Raw genomic sequence first — 23,534 nt, forward strand, 5'->3', positions numbered from 1 at the left:
ATGACTGAAATAACTAAGCTTTTGCATACATATATTTTTATCTTCAAGGTACTGATATTCAGGTGTTATTTATATTAAAAAATCAGTTGTTGTCTATGACTTTTAGATGAGCAATTATTTACACTTTTATAGTAATTAAAAGTTTGAGATTGAAGTTATTAATATCAGTGGTCGCAGTCTAGGTTAACAGCAAAAATAGCCAAGATACATAAGATTTCTTTGTTGCTTAGCATATATAAGACATATTTAAGATTCAGATAATCTTGAGTGTTATCTAAAAAGCTAGGTACTATTATTACCCTCTTTGTATAAATAAAAGGATTGGTTATAGAGGTTAGGGGGTTCAAACAGAGTTCTGAGTTGTTCTTGATCATAGATGGTTTACCGCTCAGGAATTAGGTTTCTCAACATTTATGTTGGATCAGCTTCCTAAGAGAATTTTAGCTGTAAAATCTAGGTAACAAATTTTTGGAGGATCAGGGATGTATATTATAATTATGTTATTTCTGTGCTTATCACAGTATCACGTGCCAGTAAGTGCTTATGAACTTGATGGTGACATGATAACCTTGTTTTGAACTTACTCGGCATGCATCCACTCCACCTTCCGGTAGTCCAGCACATAGCATTCCAGACGTGACAGCTCCATTATAACTTCTTGGTGCATTACATACGTCATTACTTATTATTCTGACCCTTGCTTGCTCTAGATCTGGAACTGTGCTACCTGTGAAGTATAAAGCAGAAATAAGATGGGTAAATTAATGATTCTATGTCAAATACGGAAGGAATAAATGTTCTCAAAAATGCTATATCTTATTTAGCAAAGCAGGCTATTGAAAGTGTACTGGGAGTTTCTTTTCTGCAGAATGCCCATAGTAGAGAAGAAAAACCCTTTTACACAGATCAATTTTATTTTTTTGCCTTACTTTGTGATGCAGTACCTCTTGGATCTTAAGAGCAAAACAAATCTGATTTTTTTTTTTTTTAGATTGACTAGTAGCATTTAAATTATTCACTGACTGACTTTGAATTGGACAATTACATATTGCATAACCTTTAATCTAACAATGAAAGAGAAACCAGTCTGGTTTCAAGAATAAAGAAATAATTTATTTTATTTATAGAGATGTTCCTTCAAAATGGCACTGCCATTTTTGTGATTGGCACATATTTCATCTATTACATCAAATTACTTCGGGTGGTGAAAACACAAGGAGATATTTTCTAGGACAATTAAGACTTCATACTATTTCCTGGAGACTAATCTATAGCATGAGTTGAAGCATGTGGAATTGTTAATACTATGTCCTTCCACACCCTGGTTGATATTCTCTTCACCAGGGCCCTATTCATTCTTTTACATTGCTCTCATTTTTATTTCTATTTTATTCATTAAATAAATAAGAGTGAGTAATGTTTATGTATGTGGAGTTTCTTGCTCTAGAGACAGAATTTGTTTCATCTCAGAATACCTTCATGATTGTTAATACTTTAAAGGGTGGTAAAACCCTTAGAGAATACCTATCCAAATCATTTCAAATTTTAAAATTTTCTTTACACGAGAGACATTGAGACCTATAATTTATTGAAGAACTCATGTTTCTTCATTACTTTTATTTTATGTTTCCCTATTACTATAGTATTCCCCATATTTTCTAGGGACACTGCTTTGCTTTGCTGAGGAAACTTCGTAGTAACTAGAGGTTGGGCTTCTTAGAATATGGGATAGTTCCTTCCATAGAACATGTCCTTCAGGTGTTCTCTAATTTAAAAAATTTACATAACAGCAAGTCCCAGGAGATTTTGTTGTTGTTATTTTCCCAGAGACACTTACCACCATATTCTCGAGATCCCCATCCTGTTACATAAGCAATAGAACCAGATGGAATATTCAGGGTAGCCTCTGGGAGACACACCTTATGGATATTTTTGGTAAAAGTGATGCCTCTGTCAAGTTGTATAGCTGCAATATCATTTTCATGAGTTGCAGAGTTATAATTGCTATGGATTATAATAGTCCTTACTCCTCTTCTCTGTTTAGGAAATGTTGTTGAAACACCAAAAGTGACAGTCCATTGACGAGGATTAGAGTAGCTAAAAAAAAATATGAAAATGTGTTTTGAATAGTGAATTTATGATCATTTCAAATATTTGAATTTTGTGTTTGCCATCCCTTCCCCAGCTAGCAACTATTTGTTTTGTGTTCCCCAGCTAGCAACTATTTGATCAATATCTCTTTGGTATATGTTTTCTGGATTACATAGCTAGTAAATGAATGATAATTTGTCTAAAGGGTCTGTGGATTGAAGAGTTGACTAACTCAGTGTGGCTCCTAAGCTTGAATAAAAATAAAATGTATCACACAACAATTTAAGAGTTTTGTGGAGTTTAGGTATAGATGATACAGAAATAAAAATTATATGTCCAGGAGACATAGGGCTCAAACTCATGAACCACGGGATCATGACCTGAACTGAAGCAGGATGCTTAACCAACTAAACCATCCAGGTACCCCAGGGCATTCCTATTTTTAACTTTTTGAAGAAACCAGAGTGGCTGTACCAGTTTGTATTCCCATCAACATTCAAGAAGGTTTCCCTTTCTCCATAGCCTCACCAACACCTGTTGTTTCTTGTGTTATTGATTTTAGCCATTCTAACAAGTGTGAGGTGATATCTTATTGTAATTTTGATTTGTATTTCTCTGATGATCAGTGATGTTGAACATCTTTTCACATGTCTGCTGGCCATCTGTATGTCTTCTTTGGAAAAGTGTTCATGTCTTCTGCTCAATTTTCAATTGGGTTATTTGTTTTTTGGGTGTTGACATTTATAAGTTCTTTATATGTTTTGGATACTAACCCTTTAGCGAATACATCATTTGCAGATGTCTTCTCCCATTATGAAGGTTGCCTTTTAGTTTTCATTCACTGTGCAGAAGCCTTTTATTTCAATGTAATCCCAATAGTTTATTTTTGCTTTTGTTTCCCTTGCGCTTCCCTTTTCTCATATCTAGAAAGAAGCTGCTATAGCTGATGTCAAAGAATTTTCCACCTGTGTTCTCGTCTAGGATGTTTATGGTTTCAGGTCTCACATTAAGGTCTTTCATCCATTTACAATTTATTTTTGTGCATGGTGTAAGAAATTGGTCCAGGTTCATTCTTCTGCATGTTGCTGTCCAGTTTTTCCAACAGCAACCATTGAAGAGATAGTCTTTTTCACATTGGGCATTCTTTCCTGCTTTGTTGAAGATTAGTTGGCCATACATTTGTGGGTCCAATTCTGGGTTCTCTCTTCTGTTCCATTGATCTAGATGTCTTGTTTTTGTTCCAGTACAATTCTGTCTTGATGATTCTAGCTTTGTAATACAGCTTGAAATCCAGAATTGTGATGCCTCCAGTTTTGTTTTTCATTTCCAACATTACTTTGGCTGTTTGGGGTCTTTCCTGGTTCCATAAAAATTTTAGAATTGCTTGTTCTAGCTCTGTGAAGAATGCTGGTATTATTTCAATAGAGAGAGAATTGAATACAGAGATTGCTTTGGGTAATATAGACACATTAACAATATTTGTTCTTCCAATACATGAGCATGGACTGTTTCTCCATTTCTTTCTGTCTTCTTCAATTTCTTTCATAAGCTTTCTATAGTTTTCAGTGTACAGATCTCTTACCTCTTTGGTTACGATTATTCCTAGGTATTTTACTATTTTTGGTGCAATTGGAAAAGAGATTGGTTCCTAATTTCTCTTTTTCCTGCTTCATTACTGGTGTACAGAAATGCAACAAATGTCTGTATGTTGATTTTGTATCTTGAGACTTTATTGAATTTGTTTATTACTTCCAGCAATTTTTTGTGGAGTCTTTAAGGTTTTTCTACATATAGTAAGTATCATGTCATCTGCAAATAGGGAAAGTTGTACTTCCTCCTTGCCAATCTGGATTGTTGTTTTATTCCTGTAGCACAGTTATTTATATTTTTATTCCCAGAGACTCATACTGATTCTTATACAAAGTAAACATTTAGTAATGACTTGTTCAATGATATCTAATGCAAATAATAGTTATTTCCATTGAGTGCTTACCTTGTATGCCAAGGTATGACACACTTGTTTCAATACTTAGAACTGTGTGAGAGCATATAATCAATTGCATTTTGTACAAAAACAAACTGAGAATTAGAGATATCAAATAAGTTGCCCTATATAATACAGTTAATATATGGCATAGCCAAGATTTAAATCTAATTATGACTGGTTCCAAAATCATTCTCTTATTCATTGCTGGAAGAAAGAAAAGGAAGAGAGGACTAAATGAAATAAGTCAATCAGAGAAAGACAAATACTATATGATTTCACTCATATGTGGAATTTAAGAAACAAAACAAATGAGCAAAGGGAGAAAGAGGAGAGAAAAAGAGGCAATCTTAGAAATGGACTCTTAACTCTAGAGAACAAATTGATGGCTACCAGAGGGGAAGGGGATGGGGGATGGGTTAAATAGATGATGAGGATTAAAGAGTGCACTTGTGTTGAGCACCGGGGGGTTGTATGGAAGTGTTGAATCACTGATACTAGAATTACACTGTATGCTAACTTACTGGGCTCTAAAAACCTAAAAAAATAGAAGTAACTATGATCTCTTTTTGTGAGCAGCTTCACATGCTAATGGAGACTACGAGAGACAATTAATTATCCTAAATCAGAGGGACTACTGCTAAAGAAAATTGAGCAGATTTCTGTGGGAGTACCATGGGGGAGAGAAGAAAGCATCAGGGAAGGCTTCATAGAGGAGGTGATAACAATCTTCTCTTGGACTCTTTGGAGGGCCTCATCACATCTATGTATCTTGGTGTAAGGTTGGCCATGTCCCCTAAAATCCTTGTTGACAGGCTCTCAGTAACAATCAGGCCTACTGGAAGGGTGCCAATATAAGGTTCACATAGTTTGTTAGTTCTCCTGGGTCAACTTAGTAGTGAATAGAAGGATTGGGGGAGGTAAAATTCAAAGATGTTCCAAGCATTTAAAATCATAAATTATGGAGTGCCTCAGTGGCTCAGTTGGGTAAATGTCTGGCTCTTGATCTTAGCTCAGGTCGTGATCTCACGGTCTGTGAGATCTGTGCTGACAGTGCAGAGCCTACTTTGGATTCTCTATTTCCCCTCTCTCTGCCCCTTCCCCACTCACTCTTTGTCTCAAAATAAACAAATTTAAAAAATAGTTAAAATCATGAATTACTTTGGTAATTGATGATTTTTACAATGGTGGTTTTCATTATAGTGATATCCTTTAGTTAGCTTTTGATAGTTGGGTTTGCATAGGGCTTAGAATCCAGACGTTTACCTATTACATCCTTGATTATGCTAAGTGCCTCCTAAGTCCAAGTATCTGCATTTCTGGTTCCCACTCTCAGAAGTGATTAAAATCAATTAGTTCCACAGTTGTTCTTTGGCCTTCAAGTGGTAATAAAGATTGAAACTTGAGCTCCAGCCAGATTGCTTTATTCTCTTCCTACTTTTTCAGGTTTAAGAACATTTTCTTAATCTGCTGCTTCTCCCTAAAATGTTAATATCTCTTCCTCTATTTCTTTTTATTGGAATTCTGAAAAATCTTCGCTATTTCTAAGAAGTTCTTTGCAGATTTGAGAGTACTGATGTATAATGTAGTGCCTGTTACAAAACTATTAAGAGGAAGTAAAGTTTGACAAGACAAGAGTGCGCAATGCTCTTAAACCTGAAAAAGTAGACAGAATCCAGGAGGAGAGAATAAAGCAGTCTAGGAGCTTAATGTTCATGCTTTGTGAAAGAAATATGGATTAATTGGATAGGAAGGCTCTGGGTGTATAGTAAGTTGGATTTTAGACTGTGAATATTGAGTCTGAGAAGAGAATAGATATGGTCAGAGGCACATTTGAGTTTAGACAGCTTCACTTTTCTGAGTGAATGTTTGAGATTAATTTCCAGCAACTGTTGAAGTCTAGGATGGTCCAGTAATAAGGTGTGTCAGAGCCTCACAGATTTTAGTCATCTAGGTCTAAAGTTCTTCTATCCTACTTTCCACTGGCGTTTATTACCCTCACGTTAACAATATCCTTTAGTGACATCTGTGAAGAATTTTCTAGAAGTTTAAATTTATTTTATTTATGTTACTGTTATTGATCATTATTTTTGTGCATGTCTATCTCCAACATTAGAGTGTAAGTTCCCTTAAAGTATAGGCAGTGTTTAATTAACTTCTGTGATAATACTATGCTCATAGTAGATACTCAATAATTGTTTTGAAAGAATTAATTAATGGCATAAGGGGGTCTCAGATCAGCCATGAGCCTGCTGATAAGCTTGTATGACGTATTGTGAAAATTTCCTACCTTAATTCATTTTGCTAACACCTAACTGTATGTTTGCATTAGTGTATTTAATCCTATCAATAACACTAAGGCACAGATAATAGTATTTCCCTAATTTTGAAAAAAAAAAAAAAAAAAAAAAGAGGCTTATAAAGGTTCAGTAAATTTCTCAAGTTTTCATGGCTAGGATTTAAATTAAACAATCTGACATATAAATCATTGTTTGTTTGTTTTTTTACCATGATGGCACACTATTATCTGAAAGAGAAAAATAGTATTAAATTAGCCAACTGAAGGAGGAAAAAAAAATGTTTTTGCAATCATGAATAGGAAGAAAAACTCATCAATTTTTTTTCACATGCAATTACATCTAGTACAATCCAATCATGTTCAGCCCAGGGTGGAGTCCTGTATCTGTCTCTGCTAGTTGTTCCCAGGTGGGTAGGTAAGCTGTGGCCTTACCTTCTGAAGCAGTGAGCTGCTGTCAGGATCCACACACTGCTGATCAGGACGCCTCCACAGTGGTGAACATTATTCGTCTGTAGACTGACTTGCCATGGCCAGCCTCCTTCCTCAGCCTTAGTGCCTCCTAGGATCCTCTCTGCAGACAGAGTTATTAGGTCTGGACGGGCCCCACATCCTAATAATAAAACAGCGTTAATGTGCTGGAAAGATCATGGTTCATTTACATTTGGGAGATGCTGCCAGAGTCTCTCCATCTTTTACAGCTTTTCTGTCTTTTGTGTATTCTTCCATAGAGCCAGCTAGTCTTTCCAAAGCTATGATTAATGTGTTGTTTTTTAGGGTACCTTTGTGACTACTGTTGCCTATAGTGTGCATTTTAGAGAATATTTCTGAACTTAATTGCCATAGAGACTTCAAATTCTGAAGCAACTTTAGAGTTCTTTGGAATTCCTCATGAATGGGGGTTAAGATAGGTTAGTTAGTGCTGGATGTACCAGCTCAGGCCACAATTTCACTAGGAAATTTCCATCAAAAGTCAAATTCCTAGAAAGTAGAAAGTAGTTTCCAGTGGCTGGAGGGTGGGGGAAATACAGATAATTTGGTAAAAGGGGACAAACATTCAGCTATAAGGTGAATAAGGTCTGAGGATCTAGTGCAAAACATGATGATTATAGTTGATAACACTGTTGTATAATTGAAATTTTCTAGGAGTGTGGAACTTAAATGTTCTCACCAAAAAAAAAAAAAAAAGGGTGGGGGTAAATATGTGAGGTGCTAAATATGTTAACTAGGTGAAGGAGTCTTTTCATAATCTAAATGTGTAACAAGTCATAATGTTGTATACCTCAAAGCTGGAAAAAAATGGACTCTAAGAACCAAACTAGGAAAAACAATCAGAAGCTGCATTCCCCTCCTCTCCAAGTTTATTGTGGAATAATTGACAAATATAATTCTATATATTTAGAGTGTATAGTGTGATGAGTTGATATCCATATACATTGTTGATTACCACCATCAAGACAACCAACACCTCCATCACATTACATAGTTAACTCTGTGTGTGTGTGTGTGTGTGTGTGTGTGGTGAAACTGCTTGAGGTCTACTCAGCAACTTTCAAGTATACAATACCATATTATTAGCCATAGTCACCATGCTGTATGTTAGAAGCTACATTCTTATGAGTGATTCATGTCTACATTGAAGTTGGAAGAAAACTGCTCCCATCAAGAAATCACCATAGTGGTAATCCAGCTCATCAAGGAAGTTCTAGTCTGCCTCCATAACTGACTCTATATTACCAAATGTGCCCTTTTTCAAAGGCATATTTCACAGAATATTCTTGAAGGTAACTGAGGGTTTCTAAGTATCTAGATGAAGTTTATCTAAATGTCTTAAGAGAGACAGCCCATGCACACTCCAATGGCCAAAGTTTGAAATGATCATTCAACTCCTCTTAATCCTCATTCCCATGATTTATTTTTTTTTTCATTTAGTCTATTACTTAGAAATTAGAAGTAAGTCACCACCACCAACTTCTATTGTTCTAAAATGGTGACACTACTTCAATAGGACATCCATCCAAAGGAAGTTTATTTTTTTTTTCTAACAGACCTCCAGACTTCCATTAAGAATATAAAAACAACAGGGGTGCCTGGCTGGTTCAGTCGATTAAGCGTCCAATTCTAGATTTTGGCTCAGGTCATGATCTCAGGGTTCTGAGGTCAAGCCCCAGGTCCAGCTGGGCACTGGCAGTGTGGAGCCTGCTTGGGATTCTCTCCCTCCCCTTTCTCTGTCCCTCCCCAGCTTGCACTCTCTCTCTCTCTCAAAGTAAATAAATAAGCTTAGGGAAAAAAAGAATATACATAGAACATAAGTTCCTCTGCTGTATCCTTCAACCAAATTCCCTAGTAAATTACTTAAGCACATTTTCATTAAAGAAGCATGAATTAAATATAAAATGAAGTTGAAAAAGGTACTATTACCTTGTAACATCACTTAAATATCTGAGATAGGTCAGCTATTGAGGCACATTGAACAACTTTCTAACTATGTTTCATCAGTCTGAGAAGTAAACAGCTGTTTTCTAAGGATTATATTTCTGGTATCCCAGCCTGAGAGTATACAGGATTATATTAAGATTTGAAACATAAAACTAACAGCATTTTTTATAATTATTTTTTACTGTACTTTTTGATTAACCTAAATCCACAACAAAGCAAGCTATTCTTGTGGTTAGGAGAAGCCATATAAATGGTGTTACCAAACAATTTATAAGTCTAAGGGAGTGCCACTATAGAACTAGGGCAGGAAAAGCTTCCCAAAGCTGCCAAAAAAATTCTCCTGAGGTCAAACTCGACACAGAATGCCATTGCTGGCAGCTCCTTCCTCTAAAAGGAGGGCAAAACCTAAACATCTCTCCACGGTCCAGTGGAATCAGCAATGTCTTAGCTCAACAACAGCCCACAGGTGTGAACTAAGAATAAAGACAATATCTCAATAGAAACTGCCTTAGCAAATAATGTAAATACTTGAATGTATTTATTATATATTTGGAATGTACTTTCCAAAAATGGAAACCATTTTTATAAGGCAGTTTTGAAACTTACCTTGAGTGAGCATAACCACTGTATCCTGGTCAGTAATTGCTGGTGTTAAAAAAAAGTGAGAGTAAGATCAATACAATAAGGATTTTATATTATTTCATCCTAATTTCTTAAATGCAATCTTCAGACAACCATCATCAGGATCACTTAGGGCCTGATAAGATACAGATTTCTAGGCTTCATCTCAGATCTGCTGAAAGAATCTCTGAGTCGTAAGTCCTAGATATCTCCATGTTTACAATCTTCCCCCAATTTATTGTTATCTATACTTAAGTTTGTGCTTTAATTTCTCATCAAACACTGAAAGATACTTAAAAGATATTTAAAAGATATTCTTGCTCTCAAGTCACTCAGTTTAGTTTGGAAAACAGAAACATAAGAAAGTTGTTGAGATATGGTGTGATAAGTCATATAAGAGAAGTTAAATTTTCATTTACCTGAATACATATGTAGGTATATATCGATATATCTGTATTACTCTACTGATACTATTCTTCGTTTCTGAAGATGTAGCAGTGAGAAAAATATAGGAGGTCAGCCCTCACATAACTGACAGCTTAGAAATTAATTAAAAAATCATTCAAATAAATTTAAGTATGAAGTAGAGAGGGGAAAGGAGAGGGTGGTCATGCTGAGATATTCACCAAGTTATTATGGTGAGAAAAACATTTGAGCTGTATTTTAAAGACTTAAAAGGGATTTTCTAGGCAGACAAGCAGTGAAAATGTATTCCAGCTGGAAAGTGTAGTGGGCACAGGTACATGGAGATGTGTGATGTTCGTGGAGCAATAAAGTCAGTAGAGCCAGGAGTGCAAGTGTGGCAAAAGAGGAGGATGGTGCAGACAGAAAACTATGTTGGTAACAGATAGCGAAGGCCCTCTCAAACTCCGTGCCACCAAATTTCACTCCAGATTTGCTACTTTTGTTATATTTCCTCTTTCAGGAAATGATTCCACTTCTACCAATGGCTAGTATTCTGAAACAGTCTCTAATTCCTCCCTTTCTGTCATCTTCACATTTTATTGGCTTTCAGATTTTATACCTTCTAGCCCCTAACTATCCTTTTTATTAGGCCCATCCTCCTTATCCCTTTGGCTACTACTTTAGTTCATGCTTTCATCATTTAACATCTGTACTATTACAATAACCTTTAGTCTGGGTTACCTGCCTCCAGGTTTGCACTTTTCAATGTGTCCATCTATACATTACCAGGCTTCTTTTCCCGCCTAAAAATGAATGTCAGATCATATTCTTCCTTGGTTGAAGGCTTTTAAAGAGAAACCAGTTTCTTATTTCCTATAAAAGATATCTAAATTTATCAGGTTTTCATGCTTTCTAAAACCAGTTTTTGCAAACTTACTTACTGCCAGAACTTTCACAGAGTTTGGTAAGTGTCAGAGCCCAAATATCCTTTTGGAGACAAAGAATAAAAAGATCTGACCACTCTTTTTCATTCTTTGAGTGAGAGAGACTTGATTTCAAATCCTGCCTCCCTACATGCAGATTGAATGACTCTGGGCAATTCTCCAACATTTCTGAGTGGGAACAATAAAAGTAGAGTCTATGGGTGTTTTGGGGATTAAGCAAACTATAATGGATGAGCATCAGCCAGTCATAGCCATGGAACTAGAGTGGTGTCTTGGAAGTCCCTAGGCATTAACTCCTCAGTTGCGAGGGGACAAGCCAGGAGTCCAGGGTAGGGATGGGAGGATTTTGAGAAGCCAAGGAGATACCTTTGTGGGCCTGGTGCAGTGGTAGTTTACCAATAGATAACAAAGCTTTTCAATGTCTTAACACTTAATACAGCTATAACAGGCATACACTGATCGTATACAAGTCCAGTGTGGGATCTACCAAAATCTTTTAATCTTGAGCTTATTATGAGGGAATCATGGTTTATTAATGGCAAATGACAAAGTTGGGGGAGTGTCCTTAAATTCTATGCACATATTAAGTCTTTTTAGTCATGCAAGAAATTATTTAATAGAGTATCTATTATGAACTAGATAGTGGGTAGTAGAAGGACACTGGGATGAACAAGACTGGTTCTTGCCTTTAGGAAGCTTACGGAGTAGGATGAAGACAAACAATAGAAATATCACACAAATAATTTTGTAGATTTGATTGTGATAAATGTTATGAAGGAAAATGGAGTCCATGACACAGGTAATAGAAGTTAGAAAAGGCTTAAATTAGAAAACAGTGACCCAGACGAGATGTGATGGGTGCAAAGGGATAATCTAGAGAGTATTATAAGAAACTGAAGCAATGTATGCAAAGGCCCTGAGGGAGGAGGAGAGGAGTTTGACAGGTGGAGGAAATGAAAGTATGACCGGATTATGGTGAATAAGGAAGAATGGATTAATAAGTAGCTGAAGGGGTAAGTTTGAACTAGATCATGCAGTGCTTTAAATGAGATGGTCATATCATTTATTGTCCAAACCAAGATACTTAAGGATCAATATTAATAATGGTTCTTGGACAATTGGCATGAACTGGGACTGTCCTGGGTAAGCCTGGGTATCCCAGTTACAGGTATTTGTTTGCTTGTTTTTTATTTTTGTGGAAAGTCATGGGAGGCTTTTAAATAATGTTCAAATTATGTTTTTAAAAATATTTCCTTGATCAGTATGTGGACAATAGTTTGGAAGGGGACAAGAGTATGTAAAAAGAGTAGTATGGAGGCTAGTGCAATAGTTCAAGACAGAAATGATGCTGACTTGGACCAAAGTGGTAGCAACTGGGATGGAAAAAAAAGTGGAAATAGATTCAAGACAAGCAGAGGTACAGATATTTTCAGAGATGAGTTAGGGGTACTGCTATATCTTCTAATTTTCTTCTTTATTCTGTAAGTATTAATCAGACACCTTCTGATTGCATGCTGTGTTCTGGGTGAGGTAGAGTGTTAATTCAATTGTCCTCTGACCTTGAGCAGCTATTTACCATTCCTACAGAATACCTGCAGACTGAAGATCTGACAATAACGTCTCTCCTGTTGAGATATATATAAGGAGTGTCCAGAGGGAAATTAATAAAGTGTTTTTAGCAAATAAAATTTCCTATCTCAATGCTAAATGATTCTTTAAACTTTAGAATGTTTTATATTAGAGAACTATGTATTATGTCTAGCTTTATAATATATTGTTTTCATGAAGTTTAATTCCAAGGAAAGAAAAGTCAGTTTCATTAAATTAAAATATGGATTTACACTGGTTTAGTTGATATATTGGGATAAATGATATATAAAAATGGTACTTGCGTGTTATTTCAGTCGAAGGGTTTATTTCCAAGTTTCCAGAGTTATTCAACATTTGGTGTAAAACAGACTCAATTCTTCTTTTTATTGATGCTCCATTGTTATTTCTAGTGAATTTAAATTTCATGACAACATCTGCTATCACACCATCACCCTCTTTCCTGAAAGCCATAAATATATTAAAAATAGATAATTATAGTTTTCTGTTTTCTGTTATATAGTTTTATTTATTAAACTTTAAAAAGCTTCATTTATGGAATTTAACTTTAGAACAGATTCACATAACAGTGTTTGCATACTTAATGATATATCACACAATGATGTTCCACAAATATTTGATTTCAATGAGTAGTCTGCTGTAACCACCATTTGGTATAGCTTGCTTTGAAGTCAGAATGCCAGAATTTGGATACTGTTTGCCATTTACTGTTTGACCTTGGTAAGTTATTTGTTTCTTATCTTTCTGTATCTAAGTCTCATCACATTAAAATAGGTTGTTCAGAAGATTATGTCAATTAATATATGCAAAACTTTTGGGAAAAGTAAATAGCATATAGTTAGTGCATTATATATATTAGCTTTTATTAGACCTCACAAATCTTAAAAAAAAAAAAAAAAAAAGCACCCTTATCTCATTAAACAAACTTGTAAGGAGAGAGGTTCCAAATTTATGTGACTTAAAGCCTCAGGTTAATTTTCTGTTACCTAAACCCTTTGATCTGGCTACAAAAGCAAATTTTAACTTTTGTAGTTATATATTAAAATTTTACCTCTATATCAGTTAACTACAGATATTTCTCACAGTACAGAACCTTAATAATTAGACTAAGGGCTATAATTATCAATATTGATATGATTTCCACTTCTTTCCATGTAAATTACCATGTAAATCATTTCTTCCATCTAACATTGGCCATCTTCTTTCCTGAAAATATGCTTTAGACAAATTTGTCTCTCGTATTCATTCCAGGCCTCCTCTTCTCCTCTCCATAGCCAGTTCTGCCATAATATTTATTCCAGATATTAATATTTACTTAGCAATATTAAATAGGCACCTTCTTGCGCTAGGCACTGTTTTTTATTTCAGAAATTAGTTGCAACCAGGATTCACATATGCTATTCTTATGGATTTTGCAGTTTAAATGGAGGAGCAGACACTGAATATAGTTTAGTGAATATGAATATAAAATAGGTATAGCTATTGAATATGAAATAGGTATAGCTTCCATTTCTATCATCTTGACTGCCTAAATGATTAAAAAAAACTTTTCTATAAAATAACCGGAAGGGCTTGATAAAATATAATACATTCATTTGGAATACAAAGCTAAAGTCATGTTAAAGGAAGGGAAATCTTGGTAAACCAAAAGTAAAGAACATGAGTGTTATGTGGTAAGCACTAGAATATTCAGCAGACTTGACTTTCAGCATTTACATAGGTTCTGGAGAGGATGCTTTGGACAGTGCTAAACAGATGAATATGAGTTTTCTAAATAAGACCAGGATTCTCAGAGAACTAAACCCTTAGTGAAAGCATGGGCTGTAAAGAAAAAAATGTGTTCATCATGTCATAAAAAAAAGGACTATGAGTCTTAGGATTCCAGATCTAGACAGAAAAAAGAAGATTCTCCTCATAATTCATGATCATGAGCTAAGCTACCTGAAAGTTTTGGATTTGTATTACTACTACCTGCATGGATCCAGAAATTTTAAGAAATTAACAAACAAACAAACAATGATCCATGTGCTGCTGATCCTCCTAGAGTGTCTGATAGAAGCAAATGCTCTGTAAGATTGAATGTTAAATCCAGGATACATAGTATCTCACTTAAGAAGTGGGATTAAATACAGGCATACAATCCCAATGGCAAACAACATATCATGAGCTAGAATCAGCAGAATAAGGAGAGCATCCTCAAAAACTTCACATAATAAAATTAACAGATAGATAACTATACTTGTAATGACTAGTGACGTAAAAGGAGGAATCATATATATGAGAAAAGTATAGGACTTTATCAAAACAGACCAGACAGGTTCACAAAAGAAACAAATAGAGCTTGCAGACAGGCGTACATAATCATAGCTTTTCATTGAAATTGAAAACTCAATGGGTGAGTTACAAAGAATATGACAGAGCTGAAGAGAAATTAGTGAACTGAAAGATAAACATAAAGAAATGTCACACAAAATGTAACAAAGAGATGAAGCATATCAAATAGAGGCTAAGAGACTAGAAAAGACTCAATGTTTACTTAATGAAAGCATAAGAAGAGCACTGAAAAACAAAGGAAAAGCAATATTGCAAGAGATGATGAGAATTATCCAGAATTGATGAAAACATGAAGCCTTAGATCACAATGAGTCTGAAGCATACTAAATAAAAGAAAATCCACACATACAAATACATCATTAAAAAATTCTGAGCTCCAAAGACAAATGAAAGATATTCAAACAATAGAGAAAAGATTCGCTACCAAAGAACATTTTGACTGAAGGACAGTTTCTTTAATAGCAATGAAAAAGGTGGTATATAATTGTATCTTCAAAGCAACCAGAGACCAGAGCTATTAATTTAGAATTTTATGTCCATACTAAAGTATTATTCAATTATGAAAATAAAAATAGGACATTTTTTAGACCAAAGCAAAATAAAAAAGGATACCTTATAGATCATTTACCCTTGTGAAAATTTACTTATTTTATTTTAAATGTTTATTTTTTAAATGTTTTGTTCATTTCTGAGAGAGAGAAGAGAGTCAGCATGGACAGGGGAGGATCAGAGAGAGAGGGAGATATAGAATCCAAAACAGGCTCCAGTCTCTGAGCTAGCTGTCAGCACAAAGCCCGACGTGGGGCTCAAACCCACAAACCTTGAGATCATGACCTGAGCCGAAGTCGGACGCTTAACCAACTGAGCCACCCAGGAACCCCTATTTATTTTATTTTAGAGCAAAATCATGAACAGGGGAGTGGGTCATAGGGAGAGAGAGAATCTTAAGAGGATTCCATGCTTGGCATGGAGTCCGAAGCAGGGCTCAGTCTCACAATGTGGGATCATGACATGAGCCACAATCAAGAGTTGTATGCTTAACCAACTGAGCCACCCAGATGCTCTGACTCTTGTGAAAATATATAAATAAAGTACTTGAGAAAGAAGGAGATTGAACCTTGAAGGAGAGTTGAGGTACAGTAAGAAACAGGGAACAAAGGAAGTGGCAAATTGGTAATCTATCATTACAATGACTGATTTGGTATTATTACAATAAGGTGGAGCTAAAATATCCTTCATAATAACATGGATAAGAGTTCCAAATAGAAGAAAAGTGGTGATTAAGCCAACTCTCCTTATTTAAATTTAAAAAATAATCACTAAAATAAGGCAAAGATGAGAATGTATTGAAAATATGATCTAGCTGTTTTTCTGTTTTAGGAGAAATGTCTAACGCATAAGAATATGTAAATAATGAAAATAAAAGGATAATAAATATACTGAAAAGTGATAGCCACAAGAAAGTCAATGTAGCCATAATAGTATCAGATACAAGAGATTTTAAGACTGGGGTGCCCCTGGGTGGCTCTGTTGGTTGAGTGTCCGAATTCAGCTCAGGTCACGATCTCATGGTTTGCAAGTTCGAGCCCCATGTTAGACTTGCTGCTGTCAGCACCAAATCTGCTTGGATCCCCTGTCCCTCTCTCTCTGCCCCTCCTCTCGTGCACAAACACTCTCTTATTCAAAAATAAATAAACATTAAAAAATTTAAGATTAAAAACCATTAATAAGGGATAAAAAAGATTAATATCTTGATAAAAATGAACAATTCCTGAGGAAGATATGCCATTTCTAAACATATAAGTATTTGACACTGTGTCCTCAAAATATATTGCATAAGGAGAAATAGATAAATGTATAGTGGTAGATTTTATTTGAATGACAAGTATTAAGCTTGATAGGAAGGAGCAGAATTAATGACCAGAAACTAATTCTTTGAAATATGTAAACAGTATATCACAGAAGTGGTATCACAAATCTGAAAGAAAAAGATGGAAAAATTTAAAGAAGATTTAATAAAATTTTAATTTAATGTAGTAAAATTTTTAAATTTAAAAAAATTAAAAAGAATTAATAAAATTAAATCTCTCATATCATATGCAAAGTACCTGAATATGAACAAAAAAATTTTAAGGCTTACAAGAAAATATGAGAGAATGTCTTTATATGCACGAATAGAAAGGATTTCTTAAAAAAGACTATTTGCAATTGACCTTTTACCATAAAAGATGCCATAAAGTTTGAAAATATGCTATGGACAAGGAGAATATATTTGCAACACAGAAAGTGACAAATGATTGCTACCTACTGTAAATACAGAATTCCCACAAATCAATAAGAAGAAGACTAACAAAAATAGAAGAACCAATTCAAAGAAGAGGGATCTTTAGTGAATGACAGACTTTGAATTAGATACTCAAACAGGACCATGTGTTTTACACTAATTTATTTGATCTTCATAACAACTCTACCAAAGAGGTATGTACCCTCCTCTTGGGAACATTGAGTTACAAACTATCTTAAGGGTAATCCTTTCCTGATTTTTTTGACTTACTGTACCTCAAGCTTTCTATTTACAAACTATATTTTATCTTTTTTTAAAATGTTTTATTTATTTCTGCAAGAGAGAGACAGCGTGAGCAGGGAAGAGTCAGAGAGAGAGGGAGACACAGAATCCTAAACAGGCTCCAGGCTCCAAACTGGCTGTCAGCACAGAGCCTGACCCGGGGATCGAACCCACGAATTGTGAGATCGTGACCTGAGCCGAAGTCGGAGGCTCAACCGACTGAGCCACCCAGGCGCCCCTACAAACTATATTTTAAAATTGAAGGGGAAGGGGTAAAGTACTGTGTGTACATTTCCAGCAGAGAAGCTTATATGATGGTCTTGAGGTTAGGGTTAGTGAGGAACTGAAAGAAATCTAGTTGGATGGTAGTGAAAGATAATTCCAGAGATGGAGATGGTAAAAGGAAGTCAGGTAAAGGAAGGTTTAGTATACTTTGTTACATATATATGTATAAAAATGTCTCTATATATCTCTATACACATGTATGTACACACAAATATATATATCAAGAATATATGTATCTTTGATATGCATATGTTATATTTATATATAATATATGTCATATTGCAAGGGTAAGGAGAGACCGATGGGAGGATTTTACCAGGGGAATAATATGTTTAGAATTTTGTTTCAAAAAGTCTTTCTGACTGCTTTGTAGATTGTGGAGTGGAACAAGACTGGAGGGAAGGAAACTCATTAGGAGACGCTCATAGTCCAGGAGAGAGATGGTTAAGAGCACTATTTGAAGAAAAGTTATGGATTTTAGGAATATTTAGGAAATAGGATTGAAAGATTAGACAATTGAATGTGTGGGTTGAGAGAGAGAAGTAATTAAAGATGACTTGCATATTTCTTGAGCAACGAGGTTAAAGGTGATGCCATTGATTGAGGTAGGCCACAGTAGAAGAGTGACATTCGGTGGGGGAGAGATGATAGGTTCAGGTCTGGATATGGTAAATTGAGTTGTCTGTGAGATACCTGTATGATTACATTAAGTAGAAGGCTGTGTACAGTCATGTCTAGAGGTGAGAAGAGGGAACTGGCCCAGAAATACAACCTTGAGAATAATGAACATATAGGGGGGCAATGAAGCCACTGAAAAGAGAGAATGTGAACTGAGAAGAGGAGAGGCTGATAGCACAGCCTAACATCCAACATTTGAAGGATGTGCAGAGAAGGAATAAGAGCTGGCAAAGATTGAGGAGTGAATGGAGAGGTAAAAGGAAAATAGGGGTGTGTTGGGTCATAGAAACTACAGAATGGTACTATTTCAAGAAGGATTGAAAATACAACAGTATCAAATATCATTAAGAGATCCAAACCGAAGATTGATATAATTTGCTTGGAGCTTGTGATTTGGTTGTCCTTGTTAAATCTGGCAAAGGCAATTAGCATTTTCTGCTGGTATCAGTAGCAAGATTACAGGGGATTGAGCAGGAAGTGGGAAGTGAACAAACACAGATGACTCATCTAATCCTACAAGTTTTGAGAGCCGGTGGCTAGAACAAAGATTTTCACAGGACAGTGCTAAGGCAAATGTGCACTGAACTGATTGAAATTCATTTTGGTCAATACTCTTCCCATGGATTCTTCCTTCCCTTCTCATTTCTCAACAAAACTTACCTGACCAGATGTTCATACTCTGGACTTACTAAGTGATTCTACAGAAAATAAGAACTATTAATTTTCTTGTGGTGGTGGTATTTGAGAAACATCTCCCTTCCAAAGGACTTTTGCATATTATTTGAAGGATCAGGTAATGTGGGCATTTGAGGCATTTGTGGGAAGGCCAGTATTTTAGCTGGGAGGGTCTGTCTCATCACATCACACAGATAGGTACATATTCAACTAAGGCAGGAATGTCAAATAACTAGAATGCTTGCTGCTATTTCCCTTATTATTCATTCATGCCAGACATGCTTGGATTTGGTCACAATGTACTTTGTGTTATAGCATTTCAGGTAGATACAAACAAAAAGCTTGATGTTGGTCATAGTGTGCTGATCTTGGCTGAATATACCCAGGACTACAGAAGTGCACAGCCCCAGGAGGCACTCTTTACATAGACTGTATTGTGAATGGTATCCACTGGGTTTATACAGTAGGATGGCCTTGTTACCGTACCCTCACCCAACTCTCTTTAACCTTTCTTCTTTTCCTACCATGCATTCCCATGATATACTTACTTACATTAGTAATAGATCAAAATGTGGCATGTGTTGGTTTTGTTTATTTGCATCGTTTTTTTAAGCTGCCCATGATACTACTTTCATAGCATTGCAACAAATTACGTGTATGTCTCATTATCTATGCTGTGAACAGAAGTCAAATGGGCCAAATTGCATCTAAGCTTATAANCAGGATCCAGGCTCTGAGTTGTCTACACAGAGCCCAATCTGGGGCTCAAACCCATGAACCATGAGATCATGACCCGAGCTGAAGTCTGACACTTAACCGACTGAGCCACCCAGGCACCCCTATGCTTATATATTTTATATAGTTCCACTTACCTCAGTTTGACAACATGAGCTCTGATGAATTGATTTTTTAAATTTGATTGTTGGAATGTTTTAGTAATCTGTAAAACAAAAGAGGAAAATCATTTTTTATACTTCCAGCTGTTCTTCTCCCTCCTCCCAAACTTGCAACATAGGACTTAAGTTAATGAGGAATAGTGACTAGTGTTTTCAGTTCAGTCCATTTTAGTTCAAGTTCATCTCAGAACACTTGGGATAGATTTAGACTGGGGAAATGGCCTTTTGGTGCAGTGCCTCTTTCTTCACTTATGATATAAACATGATAATGGACTGGATGCATCTTTACCAGAAGGCATCTAAACATCAGATGTGGTACTCAGTGTGATTTGGTGGCTCTTCCCAAGGGTGTTGGGCAAAAATCAAGTAAACAATGAAAAACAGTACTATTTTACATTTCTTTACTGGTTGAGGGTGTCAGTACTATCTTTGTATTCTAGAAAAGTCTAGAATCCTCATGCCTCAGTATGAGGATCAAGTTATTCATAGTTGATAAGAATTGAATTAAGATGTGGATTATTTAAAGTGTTACAAAGTGAATCATTAAATTTGTTAATATACCAGTCATTAAAGTGTAAAACATTACATATAGAATGTTTGCAATTATCACACATTTTCATTATTAGAGAAAAAAGATCCATGAAAATAAATCACCTTATTTTTAGTGTCTTCTTATTGGATAGGTATGGTTTTGTTCATATTATTCATGAGCCGAATAATAGAAATGATGTTGTTTTTGTGATTTCAACCACCCTCAAGTTACCACTTTCTTTTCTGTTTAACCAGATCTGGAACATTTAGTTTTCAAGAAAAAGAAAATATGTGGTAATATGATCTGTTATTACAGTGGTGTCCAAATGTTTTTGATTATGCATTTCTATGGATGAAATATTTTGGACATGAGGTAGCCAAAACATATATATTTATTTATAAATTATATATATGCAATAACACTGTACTGCTAACAACATATATTATAAAACATTGACAAATTTAGAAATTAAAGAGACTGAGTTAACAGCAAACATTTAGTCATTTTATTCCATTTATATTTAATAATACTATTTTCACTGATAATATGACTGGATAAAATTTGTAATTTTGGAAATACTTTGTGATAAAATGATTCAAAGTTACAATTTTAAATTTAATTTAAACACTTGGTTTGGAATGCTGAAGATGTTTCCATACAATTACGTGACTCCAAATGCATAAAATAAATCATTAGCAGAATTTAATAAATCATGACACAAAGTTGTTAGTTTGTCCCACCAATCGTGCAAAAGTTTTGTTGGAATTTAGCAAGTGGCTTTCCATCTTTCCTGATTTCAGTTGGTTATACTTGCAAAACAAATGGAATGTGTTTCATTTTATATGTTTGTTTTTTTTTAAAGAAGTATGTTTAGGGGCACCTGGCCACGTGGCTCAGTCGGTTAGGCATATGATTTCAGCTCAGGTCATGATCTCAGGGTTCGTGGGTTTGAGCTCACTTTGGGCTCTGTGCTCACAATGCAGAGCCATGTCAAATACTCGGTTCCTCCTCACTCCCCCTTTCCTGCTTGTGTTCTCTCTCTCAAAAATAAACATTGAAAAATTATTAAAAGAAATATGTTCAAAATGAACCAAACATGATGGTTAATCCTTCCCCCTACCCAGCTGTTATGTGTACATGTGTAAACACTTTTATAGATAAGATGCATCACTTTCAGTAAAACAGAAGAAAACCCAAGCACCTCATGATGGACCCATTGCTAAACATATTTTCAAGGTCTCCTCTCCATGGTATGAGTTTTATTTAAAAAGCATCTAATTTCTTTCTCACACCTTGAAGAGACAGGGGTTGTATATATGTTTGTATTTGTGTGTATTAAATATCTTCTAAGAAAGATATTGCTTCACCTGGTAACTTGCTTCAGTCAGAAGCAGTAAAGTGTCAGTTCTGCTATTACCTTACTATTCTTTTACTTGTTCATTACTGTCCTTGCATATTAGATTTATCTCCAAATTGCACATTTAAAATTTTCCAGGATTCTTTTCAGTTCCCTTATTGAGTTCAGTGAGGCTTGTTTAGTTTTAGAACTAGGTAATAAAATCTTTAAATCCAGTTGAAACTGCACATTGCTGAAATCTACTCAGAGCAGGTAAGATAGGCTGAAGACTAGTCAGTTCTGCTGTTTTACTGTCCTTCCCCTCTTCCCTCAAGATACTTTTACAAACATTGTGTGAGACCAGCTGACCTAAAACCAAACAAGGGTGCCAATCTACTTATTAAATAGTAACAAAACACTTCCCTCTAAAAAATATTCTTTATGAGAAGAATACATGTAGAGTGACATCTGAATATTTGAGTATTCATAATTAATTACTGTGAATCCATTCCTGGGAAGCACAACCCCATTTTGGAGACCACTGTGAGCCCCTGACTACAATGATACCTTTATTTTGTATCCCTAAGACTTGGTACAGGAACCAACAGGTAGAATGCATGATTTATTTATTCATTCAAAAAATATTTCATTGTCAGGCACATATCAAATTTTATTTTTGGCATTAAGTAACAATCAATGCTTTTAAAAAATGTTTATTTATTTTGAGAGCCCATGCATAAGCAGGGGAAAGGCAGAGAGAGACGGAGAGAGAATCACAAGCAGACTCTGTGCTGTTAGCATTGAGTCCATCTCAGGGCTCAATCTCATGAACTATGAGATCATGACCTGAGCTGAAATCAAGAGTCAGGTGCTGAACCAACTGAGCCACCCAGGCACCCCAATAATTAATGGTTGTTAAATGGAAATAACTGAAATGAATTTTATCCAGAAGCCCTGATGGTATAAGCGATTTGATAAAATTAATCTCAAATGGATACTGTTTTCTTTCTCTTCCTATGCACTAGTTTATTTACGGGACTATAATTAGGTATATTTTGGAAAAAGTGGCAATTGTTTGCAGAATTTGTTGCATTATCATACCTGATAACAAAGGGGAGTTCCAACAGTTCAGTTGATCCCAGGTATGAATCCTGACTGAAATCTTTTGTTTTATTGAGAAAGATCCATCATTCAGTCGGAATGCACTCATGATTTTGATACATATATTTTGCAAACTGGTGCTTTCAATATTTCTAGATGGCCTTGTTCATTTTTTCACTCATTCATCAACAGTTTTTGAGTAACTTTTTTGCTGCACACCCCTTCTATCAAGAACTGGGATGCAATGGTGAGAGAAATAAATAGTCCTTGCCATTATGGAGCTTACATTTAATGGTGGCAGACAAGCACTAATCAAGTTATCACCCACATTTAAGTAAAATTATAAGTGATAAGTACAGAAATATAGTAAAGGAATTGGATCCAATCAATATTAGAGAGGTTTCTCAGAGGAAATGCTTATGGAGTTGAGATTGTTAGGAGGAATCAAAGTTAGCTAGTTGAAGAGGAGGGAAAAAGCCTCACTGGTGAAGTGAAGGGCACATGCAAAGTCCTGAGGTAGGAACACACAGGTTGTGTTTCAGGAATGAAAGAAGGTCAGTGCAGCTCTAGCATAGAGAGCATGGAGGCTAGGTAGACAGAAAGGCCAGATCATGCAGGTCTTGTTAGTGGTCTTTATCATAAATAATGGAACATTATTATGAGCTGAAATGTTTTAAACAGAAGGATAATATAATTAGAGTTGCAATTTGAGAATTATTTCTTTTGCTGCATATGGATATTCA

The 23,534-nt window shown here is 35.4% G+C and overlaps 1 protein-coding gene across 1 annotated transcript in view; it reads right to left on the reverse strand.

Annotated features, from left to right (window-relative positions):
• The window catches only part of LOC144220435 (transmembrane protease serine 11D-like), a gene marked incomplete at its 5' end in the record, with an annotated part of 32,129 nt that overhangs the window by 2,956 nt on the left and 5,639 nt on the right, over positions 1 to 23,534 (reverse strand). Inside the window, 6 exons of the mRNA XM_077750651.1 lie at positions 585 to 727; positions 1,838 to 2,097; positions 6,807 to 6,984; positions 9,417 to 9,455; positions 12,673 to 12,830; positions 19,799 to 19,866. Coding sequence (XP_077606777.1) covers positions 585 to 727; positions 1,838 to 2,097; positions 6,807 to 6,984; positions 9,417 to 9,455; positions 12,673 to 12,830; positions 19,799 to 19,866 — 846 coding nt within the window. The remainder of the gene's footprint in view (positions 1 to 584; positions 728 to 1,837; positions 2,098 to 6,806; positions 6,985 to 9,416; positions 9,456 to 12,672; positions 12,831 to 19,798; positions 19,867 to 23,534) is intronic.

The sequence above is a fragment of the Crocuta crocuta genome, unplaced genomic scaffold (genome assembly GCF_008692635.1).
Source record: "Crocuta crocuta isolate KB4526 unplaced genomic scaffold, BGI_CrCroc_1.0 scaffold1, whole genome shotgun sequence".
Classification (NCBI taxonomy): Eukaryota; Metazoa; Chordata; class Mammalia; order Carnivora; family Hyaenidae; genus Crocuta; species Crocuta crocuta.